A 9,959-nucleotide genomic window follows, 5' to 3' on the forward strand; every position below is an offset into this window, starting at 1 on the left:
ACATTTCTGATACATGTAACATTTTCATGACATGAGTCTTGTGTTGATAAAGGCATTATGATCTCAGTGAAGAGGCTGGGAATCTGAAGTGCTTAATCAAAATTAGAAGTATATTTGGATTTTTTTTTTAGTACCTTTCATGCAGTGTAGTCACTTTCAAATTATGCGAATGAGGTTTGGCTTTATTTCTAGGATTCTTTAAAGTCACAGGCTTGCAATTTGGCATATACTATGTTCTGATTTTTGCCTAGACATAGCTACTAAGAACTGCTGTTTCTGTTAGTAGAGTATATATGGAAATAAAGATTTTTAAAAGGTTGCTGCTATAGCAAAATCCATTTTGCTTACTTGTGATATGCAAATATTTTACTGATTGAACTGCAGGTACTTTATTAAACTGTTTTCTCAGTTTGCACGAAGCACAGTTTACCCAGCTACCTGCATTTAATGTATTCCTCAATGCTTGCAAGTAATACAAACCCTGGAAAGCTTTATTTATAGCATGTAAAAGGGAGGGGTTGACAGGGGAGGAAATTAAAATTACCAGTATAAAGCAAAAAAATCACTTTATTGGGAAAATGTTTTTTGTGTGTTATATGAGAGGTGAAAGAGTTTGCAATGCAGACGTCTGACTTACAGTTCTAACTTATCCAAGCTAAATTCAGGACAGGAATGTTTGTTTGTAGAAGTTTTTTACACAGTCATTGATATTAGCAGTGTGTTGCTCTGTTGGTAGAAACTCACCTTTTTGTTTGGTTTTTGGTTGTTTGTTTGTTTTTTTAATTCATGCTGCAATTTCTTGCAGGTAGGATATTGTCACTGCAGACATCTGAGTACTGTGGTGGCTGTGGGTGACTTGACCTGGAAAACTTTGTTCTGATTTCTTTGAGAAAACTGAAATAATAGCTATTTCTAGCAAAGGCATAAAGATACAGGGATGTGCTGTGCAGTGAACCAACCGTGTGCTCTGATAGCTAATCAAGCTAATCAGGCCATCTGGGAGCAAGGGGCAGTTTGTTTCACACGCACATCCGCATGTCTGAAGACTCAGAAATGGCCTTCCAGGGGTCTTTCAAGTCAGCTGAGCAAAGTGCAGCATGGGAAGTTTAATACACTGCTGTACTGGGAGTTGTTTGATGTCAGAAGGTTATTGCAGATTACTGCTCGGTGTCTGTTTTCCATTTCTCGCTTCTTGACTAAAAAGGATGTTTTTGTTGTACATGTAGGTTTGTTTCAACAAAGGTTCAAAGACCTCCTATGTGCAGGACAAAACACAAGCCCAAGAATGCCCTTGCAGTGATCAAGTAACATGGGCTACTAGTTTTGTCTAAAAGTCTCCTAAAAATAAAAGTTTGACAACATTTTTTGAGAAGGAATTCTTTGCATTTGAAACACAGGGGAAAAAAAAGATCAAAAGATAGCTGTCTGAACTTGAGTCTGGAAGATTTCTTATCACAAGGAGAAGCTATTAAATTACACACAAGACATTCTTCCTCTCTTCTATGTCATTCAGGGGAGGGAAGTCTGAATGATTAGTCACAACATGAGAGTAGCCCCACCTTCCATGCCTTAATTAAGTGTTCCTCTCAGTGTCTTTCATGTCTTTGTTGTCAACATCTGTTGGTGTTCTAAAGAGTTTTTAACTAGAAAGCAAACACAGCTAAAAAATTTCTTTGCACATTATTTCTGGTTAATTTTTCTATTGCTTATGTATTAATTACTTAAGAATTAATATAGATAAAATGTAGACTTTTCCCACACACAGAGATAAAAGTAATTCTTGTATTTGATTCTTTGACTCCAGGCTATGGTGGCTTGTTATCCAGGCAACGGAACAGGATATGTGCGCCACGTTGATAATCCAAATGGAGATGGAAGATGTGTTACATGTATATATTATCTTAATAAAGACTGGGATGCCAAGGTATGCAATAATTTCTTTCTAAAATGTATTCTACATGCATGTATATATATACACACACACACTTGTTACTGCACCTTTGCTTGAGGTTTTTTTTCATGTCCTTATTTCTGTGCCTTGGTTGTGTTTTTATGTTATGTTAACTATGAGTTCCTTTGCCTCCCTAATTCTGTTGTGAGAGCAGATAGAGTTGAAGCATTTTTTATTTTTGTGGGTTTGAATTATATCAGCAGGACCTTCTTGACTGGAAGATTGAAGGAAAGTGGTAAATACCTCCCTATACACAAAGAGAAATTATAAACTATTTCATACGTTCTTAATTTAATTTTTCCTTATATCCCTGTTGAGTCTTGAGTTTACTGTTTGTGCAACTAGATTACTTATTTGGGTATCCTTATAAAAAGAAAGAGCTGTAGCTTGGGAGCATTTTCAGATAAGCCAAGTGTTAAAGTCATTGCTACATCAGTATGGTTCAAAGCAGCACAAGTCTTATATCACTGTAGATACAAGTAGTGTAGAACAGATTTCTACCACAATTCAAGTGGTCTAAGAATTTGCTACATGTGACTGTAATAAAGTGAGTTTTTAATAAAGATTTTCCTAGTGATTCAATAGGACTAGGTAGATTCGAAGAGCAGATGTAGCTAAATGGCAGCATTGAGACCATGAAAGAATAGTGCTAAGACAGCTTTGCTAATTCTTGGATTTCTCTGCCATTAATGATGGAGAAGTTTATTCTCATAGTGTGTGGGGGCACAAAACAAGATAAAACTACTGATGCTTCATCATGCTAAGGGTGTAGCATGCCAAAGAGTACGTAGGAATAGTCAGATTCTGTGCATTGCATGCACCAGATGTGGATAACACAAATTGCAGATAAAAGTTGTTTTTCTTTTTTTCCCACTCATAACATACTTGCATAAAACTGGTAGATCAGAAAGCTCAGATGGATGCCCTTCAAGCTTTCTGATGTGTTCTTTTGATACGTGAAATTGAATCCTACAATTAGAAAATATTTTTTTTTGCCATGATAACATCTTTGTGTATCAATGTACTGATTGTACTAAAAATCTTGAAGTGCAGCTTTGGCGCATTTTTAGTTGATTTATGGTTTCTCTCTTGGAAAGAAAAAAGAATACATACCAAAGTGTAGAAGTCAAGGAAACTGCCTTTTCATAATAATTATGAAAATTTTACTTGCTGGATATTTAATTTATGAAAAAAGGCATTAATTTCCTGCAAAATCTATTTAAAATTACAGATTAGTATACTACCAAGTATATTGTTTATTGAAAAAAGAATCTCAAACTGTCTTTTTGAAGAAAAAATACATCTAAATTGTCACTTGTTTGCTGACTTAAATCACAAATGCCTGTCATTTATATCAAATTGCCTTGTTAGTACTTGCACTGCTATGTCTGTTATGACGTGAAGGTCTGTGGTGGCCATCTATAGTTAGATTTAACAACATCAACACCATCAGTAGGAAGAAGTTAATGTGACTTAAATATAATTAACCCCACCTACTTGTGCTTATTTCTAGACGTACACAAGTAGGTTCAACTGTTTTCAAAACCTGGAAGAGATCTAAATTGACCTTGACTAGATTCAAGCTTTAGTTTGAAGCTTCCTACTCTTTCCTGATTTTCATTACACATAAACTTGTGCCACAGTTAAGTGAAATAATCTCTTTAATGGGGAAAGGTGAAATTCACATGTGAAATAAAATGTTTCTCTAATCTATATCGGGGTGTTTTTAGCCATCTGTGTAATATCAGTCAGTCTTGTCCAGTTGTTTTTTTTGCTAATAGGTAGTGCATTAACCCTTCCCCTAGCTAAGCTCACAGCTTTTACTTAAACATGAATGCACGTAGCATTCTGAAATCATTCAGTGAAAAATGTCTTAAACATTTTGCTAAATTAAATGTATTGACTGAAAAGCCATCGATTCATAATTTCTATAGCACCTAATAAAGGCTTTTGCTCAGTTCCAAGTGTCTGAAATATTTTCACATGTGATATTCAGGACTTCTAAATACCATGAGACATGGCTCATTGTTTGAAAATATTTCATTTGTAGGTAAGTGGAGGCATCCTTCGGATATTTCCAGAAGGTAAAGCCCAATTTGCTGATATTGAACCCAAATTTGATAGACTGCTATTCTTCTGGTCTGATCGCCGCAACCCTCATGAAGTACAGCCAGCATTTGCTACAAGGTAGGAGTGATGGACTCTACTGCATGATGCCTGTCTTAGAAGGAAATGAGAGATTAGTGACACTGTGAATTATGACCTGACTAAAAGAAGAGTTGTTTCTGCTAATGCATGATTAGGCTTCCACTGTGTTTCTGAGTTTGTAGTGTTGCCTGATCTCTTACTTTGGAGAAAACTTCCTGAGCGTGTGCTTGGCAGGACTGGGTGGGAGCATACAGAGCCATGAGCACCCCAACTTAGCCAAAGGGTGCTATCTTCGTTATTTCTCTGTAGTGGCTTTACACCCTTCTCCCTTCCCTTTGTCCTTAGCACCCTACTGTGTTTCTGGAAGATTGACTTGGTACTTCAGCAAAACGCTCTGTCATGTTGGGAGGGAGCTGAAATTAGTAATTTTTGAACTAAGCTATGACATTCTAATTTGGGAATTAGGTGAGGGTTGTGGAATATAAACAACCAGTGATACACAAATATTTTTATGGAGTACTAGAGAAGCTGCTCCCAGTCTGAAGCACAAGGGGAACTTGATCTCTCTTTTGTCTCTCAGTGTGGAGCAGTGGTTGATGCTAAAGATACCCACATTCACTGCCCCCACATGACATTTCCAGATAGTGGCAAAAGGTAAATCATTTGGGTCATTGATCCAGACTTCCTGTTGCCCGTGTTTTAACATGTTTGGATGGCCAGAGCACTGAACATTGACTGGAGCTGTGAGATAACACAACTACATTTGCAAGAAGTAACTTGAAACTGCCTTCAGCACATCCTCTTGCAGTTTTTCCAGAAGATGTAGCACTTTCCGCTCCCTCTTTCAACTCCCAGAAGAGTCAGAGGATGAAATGCCATTTACTAAAGCTCCTTAAAGTCTTTTCTCAATCACTGACATTTTGTATTTAAATCCTCTACAGGCAGTGGAAAACCTGGAGCCATGTAAGAAGGGGTAGTTAGTTAGTAGTCCCGTGTGGCAAATGTCCAAAAATAGACAATCCTGCAGTGTGACTCAGTGATGAACTTGACCTAGTAAAAAGATGAGGTCACAGGGCAAGGTGATGTGGGCAGAGACTTTATGCTGGACAAGAACCATAATAGCGACTCATTAGGAAAAAGAGTGCAAACTTAGAGTATCAGTGTCACCCTTTCAGTGACTTTTCAGATAATACCTACTAGTAGGAAAAAACCTCCAACCAACTGCATGCTTTATGCAAACTTTCCTCTGTCAGCCTGCAGAAGTATAATTTAGGTTGTGTCATGTCAAGTGCTTCACTGGTATTTTGCTTCATAATTCAGGAGTTCTTTTTTCTTGCGTTTCCTTAGGTACGCAATAACAGTGTGGTATTTTGATGCAGATGAAAGAGCACGAGCTAAAGTAAAATATCTAACAGGTAAGATCTTCTTAATATCATTGTTATTTTTTTGTGGAAGAGTAGCTAAGTCTAGCCTCACCTTAGCCCACCCTCTGCCACAAAAAGAGAGTGGCATAACTTGAGTTAGGTTTTACAGGGAATGTGACCCAGGGATTGAACTCCTCCTGGGCAGTGATTCGTGAAATCCAGGTCAGTGCCTGTCCTGCTTACACTTCCTCTGAGACCTGAGGCTGCTCAGTATTTCTACAAGGGGATACCATTTCTCCCAACTCTTATCTCCCTAATATATGTAAAGATTAAGTATACCAGAGACTGTAAAGCACTGCAGAAATGAATGCTCTGGAAACAGTTTTGATTGAATATAGGGATTCAACAAGTGATTACAACTTTACTTGACTAGAATTTTTGTATTGGAAAAACAAAAGCCTAAAATTAAAATCTGTAATCAAAGAATGGACTCACTTCCTTAATTTCCAATTTCACCTATCTAGCATCTGTTTTCCTTCTCTGGCTTCTCCCTCAAGAGGAAGTTGATCTAATTTTCCTGTTCAAATTAGCATTATAAGGAGAAATGGTCTAGGACTTCTGTCATGCTTGTAATTGCCATCACAATTTTGTGTTTGTTACAGTAGTTTAAAAATAAACCAAAATCAAATGTACTGCAAGTGCACACACACACACAAACACAGCTTTGTCAAGAGCTCTGAAACCAATGATGTTGAAGACGTGTGCCAGTCATTTCCAACTGAGACTTCCATTCATTGCTGTCTGGAGCTCCTAAGCAGATCCAGAGCTGTACAGTTCAGTCCAGTCCCTCTGGGTCCAGTTCCTCAGAGAGAGCCCCTCAGCTCCAGCCGGGCAGGCTGTCCCACTCCTTGGTGGCACACGCCTGGCAAGGCATGGTTGGCTTCCCAGGAAGTCAGCATGCCTGTCTCTAAGCCAGCCTTCATGTCACAAGAGTGCAACTCTGCAGCTCCTGGAGTCAGCCTTGCTGGATCAGAGCTGTTTTGTTGCCTCTGCACAGCTTCAGCTGCTGCCCTTTGAAAGGGAGTGCAGAGAAGTGGTTGAGGGAGGCTCAAGCCTGAAGGGAAAGTGCTCCCCCCTCTGCCCACCTCCCTTTCCAGGGTCGCCCTAAACTGCAGGCACTTAAGGAAGGAAGGCTGCGTTGTTTAAATTTCACAGAATCACAGAACCAGTTAGGTTGGAAAGGACCTGTGAGATGATCAAATCCAGCCTATGACTGAACACCACCCTATCACATAGACAATGGCGCTGAGATGGTGCTGCCAGAGATGGTGACTCCACCACCTCCCTCTGCAGCTCATTCCAGTGTTTAATCACCCTTTCTGTGAAGAAATTCGTCCTTCAGTATCAGTTTGCTCTGTAATGGGTTTATATTACTATATTGTTGTGGTTTCAGTTTTCATTTGCATTCTTTGCTCTGTATCTGCAGCAAGAATTGTGCAAGGTGCAATTTGTTTTCTACTGACAATATATGAAATTATAGAATTAAATGTCATAAAATAGAAAACTCTTCACTTTCTGGATAAGTGTCAGTCTAACTAGAGCTATGAAGAGTATGTGCCAGTTTTTCTTGCTTATGGGATATTGTGTTCTGATAGTAGAACATTTTTCTGGAAACTGATATTAGACTGTACTTTGATAAATGCTGAAAAATACCATTTTCCTTTTCATATTTCTGCAGGTGAAAAAGGTGTGAGGGTTGAACTTAATAAACCTTCTGACTCAGTTGGGAAAGATGTTTTATAAGCCTTTGATTTAGCAACTCCCCTTGCTATTCTCCCTGATAAATCTTGATGCTATCTATTAACTTTTGAATGTGAATAACAAGATAAAGGAAAATCAACAACAAACCAACATCTTAATACGGAAGCAAACAGTGTTTCAATGTTGCATCAAAAAGAAGGTTCTTTGACTGCTGAAGCATTGTACTATATGATTGTGACTCCAGGCCTGTGACTGCTTATGTGAAGAAGATAAGCAATCAGTAAGAAACACCATATGCATCTGGACATAAATAAGTGCCCTACATAGAATTTGTCCATCCTTATATTTTGCCAGACCTGTCATCCAGCTGAATCCATTTCATCTCTCCCTTTTTTTATATGGTAAAAGTTTGAATTTTGGGTAATTTTTGTATGACCAGGTACAGTTTATCAAAATTGAGTCTTAAAAAAAAAAAAAAGAAAAACTGAAAAAAAGGAAAAAAATTACAGTATTCTCCAATATAACATGGATCTATTTTTGTAAAACTGTTCATACTGTTCTCCTCTGCCATGAAAGACCTAATTTTAATGTAAGGGTTGCCAGTAACTGATAATCACTTTAATTTTTTTTACAACTTAAGTCAGAAAAGGAGCACTTTAATTACCAGCTAAAAATCTGATTGTTTTATATCATATCTCACACTAATCTTAACTTTTAAAGATTGCTGCTGTATTTTTTTTTGTTTGTTTGTTTTTTGACTATGTTCTCTTGAACCTTATTAACAAAAGCAAATCAGTATCTTGCTATTAGTAACTTCAGTTTGTGGTTTTGTATGTTGGATCCACAGAGGGGAAGTTTCTGTCTCTTTTTTTTTTTTTTTTTTTTTTTCTTTTTTTTTTTTTTTTTTTTCTTTTTTTTGTTTCTTTTTTTTATTTTTGGAGGGGTAATGTTTAGTTGGTTTTTTTTTTTTATTTTATTTTTTAAGTGACTGGCACTAAGTGAACTTGACACTATCGGTTGCTGTCATTGGCTTTGGGGACCTGGTAAAAACCATCAAGTTACAAGAATATACAAGGGCTTTCTTAGGCTATTAGAGGTACCCAGAACCTCCTTACTTACTTGACAGAAATTTTTGAGCTTTCTCCCTTTTCTAAAAAATACTTGCCACCCTCCTTTCCTTTGTATATAAGTCAATGGACTATCTAAAATTCACTTTTAAAAATTTCCTTTTCAAATGTTGGTGTCCCATGCAGTCTGTAAGTTGACACCTTGATCTATTATATAGTATCAAGGAGGTGGTCAGCACACTGAAGCTGAAGTGCATCACTCTGTAGGCTCCTTGTGCAATAATATATCTTTAAATTTTCACTGTTCCTGAAGGATTTCCCCAAAAAGACTCTGCCCTTTGATCAATACTGAGGTATATATTTAGTAAGAAAACATTTGCTTTCTTTTACATTGTTTTTACTTTATCCAGGAGATGGGGCATCACAGAATAAAAGTGAGATGTGCAGAAACTGTGATATTCTTATTTTTAAGAAATGGATGTTTTGGACACGGATTTTTTTCTTCTTCTTTCCTTTTTTTTCCTGAGCTTTAAAAGCTTGAGAAAACTAAAGCAAACCTATCAAAGACAGCATTCATATTTAGAGGAGTTTGGGGGTTGTTCACCTTACCCACTGCATTTTTCTATCTGTCCCTTATTTCCTTACTTAGCCAAAACAATGTGAGTGTACAGAAATATTTCTGTATATATTACAACTTGTGACAATTTTAGCATCTGTATAGTTTGTATTCAATTAAAGACCCTTTCTATGGAAAGCTCAGTAATTTTTTATTAAAAACATTACTATTGTTCATGTAAAACATGAAAAAGCTAATTGTTTAGTAACAAACTGACAGAAGGGGAAAAATTCAGTATTGGTATATAATTTAGGAGAACCAACAGAAAGCCCAGTTTTGTTTTGATTTCACTTTTCCTCTTTTTAGTAAGTTCTTGCCCTGTACAGTTCTCTTCCTCTTTCCTCTTTTCTTCCCAGAAAAACAGACAGGATACCTTTACTGTAAGTGCCTCTGCCAACCTGGCCAAGGAGTGCAAATCTTCATTACTGTCTGGTCTGCAGTGCTTTTAGGCTACCAATGAAACAAGCAAAAAAGTCACCTCTTCTGCTTCATCTTCATTAGTACTCCTTTAACAGAAATTTGGTTTTGTTTTAGAAATGTAGGCATAAGCCTTTAAACTCATTTCAGTCCCTCTGTAATTCAAACCGCTGCAGTTAAACAGCGTATCAAATTCTAATCACACTGTAGGTTTGTGCTTGCCAGACAGGTTTAAAAAGTGCTTAATTTTTCACTCCATGTAAGTCATTACAACAGGGTCAACAAATCAGGTCAGCCATTTCTTCCATGTCCTTTAGAAACTGTTCATTTCATGTCGGTTGAATATTCAGTCTTGAGCATCACCAAGCAGGTCCTTGTTTTAAAACTATTTTTTAAACTGTCTTATGATCTGTATGTGTCTAGTCCTGGTTAAAAATAAAGCTTCATAATGCTATTTTTATTCATGATGTTAGCTGGCTGTGAAATATGAGACCTTTATCTATAGCAGGCAAAGAAATTCAGGATTCATTTACAGGTTGCCTATAAAGTTGTGTAATTTCAAAAGCAGTGTTCATTATGAAAGAGCTCTCAAGTTGCTTGTAAAGCTAATCTAATTAAAAAAGATGATGTATAAA

General features: G+C 37.0%; 1 protein-coding gene across 1 annotated transcript in view; it reads left to right on the plus strand.

Moving 5' to 3' along the window:
- The window catches only part of EGLN1 (egl-9 family hypoxia inducible factor 1), a 34,199-nt gene extending 24,240 nt beyond the window's left edge, over positions 1-9,959 (plus strand). The window contains exons 2-5 of the mRNA XM_056487132.1: positions 1,805-1,924; positions 4,002-4,138; positions 5,447-5,514; positions 7,202-9,959. Coding sequence (XP_056343107.1) covers positions 1,805-1,924; positions 4,002-4,138; positions 5,447-5,514; positions 7,202-7,266 — 390 coding nt within the window. The 3' untranslated portion in view covers positions 7,267-9,959. The remainder of the gene's footprint in view (positions 1-1,804; positions 1,925-4,001; positions 4,139-5,446; positions 5,515-7,201) is intronic.

Source organism: Oenanthe melanoleuca, chromosome 3, assembly GCF_029582105.1.
Source record: "Oenanthe melanoleuca isolate GR-GAL-2019-014 chromosome 3, OMel1.0, whole genome shotgun sequence".
Lineage (NCBI taxonomy): Eukaryota > Metazoa > Chordata > Aves > Passeriformes > Muscicapidae > Oenanthe > Oenanthe melanoleuca.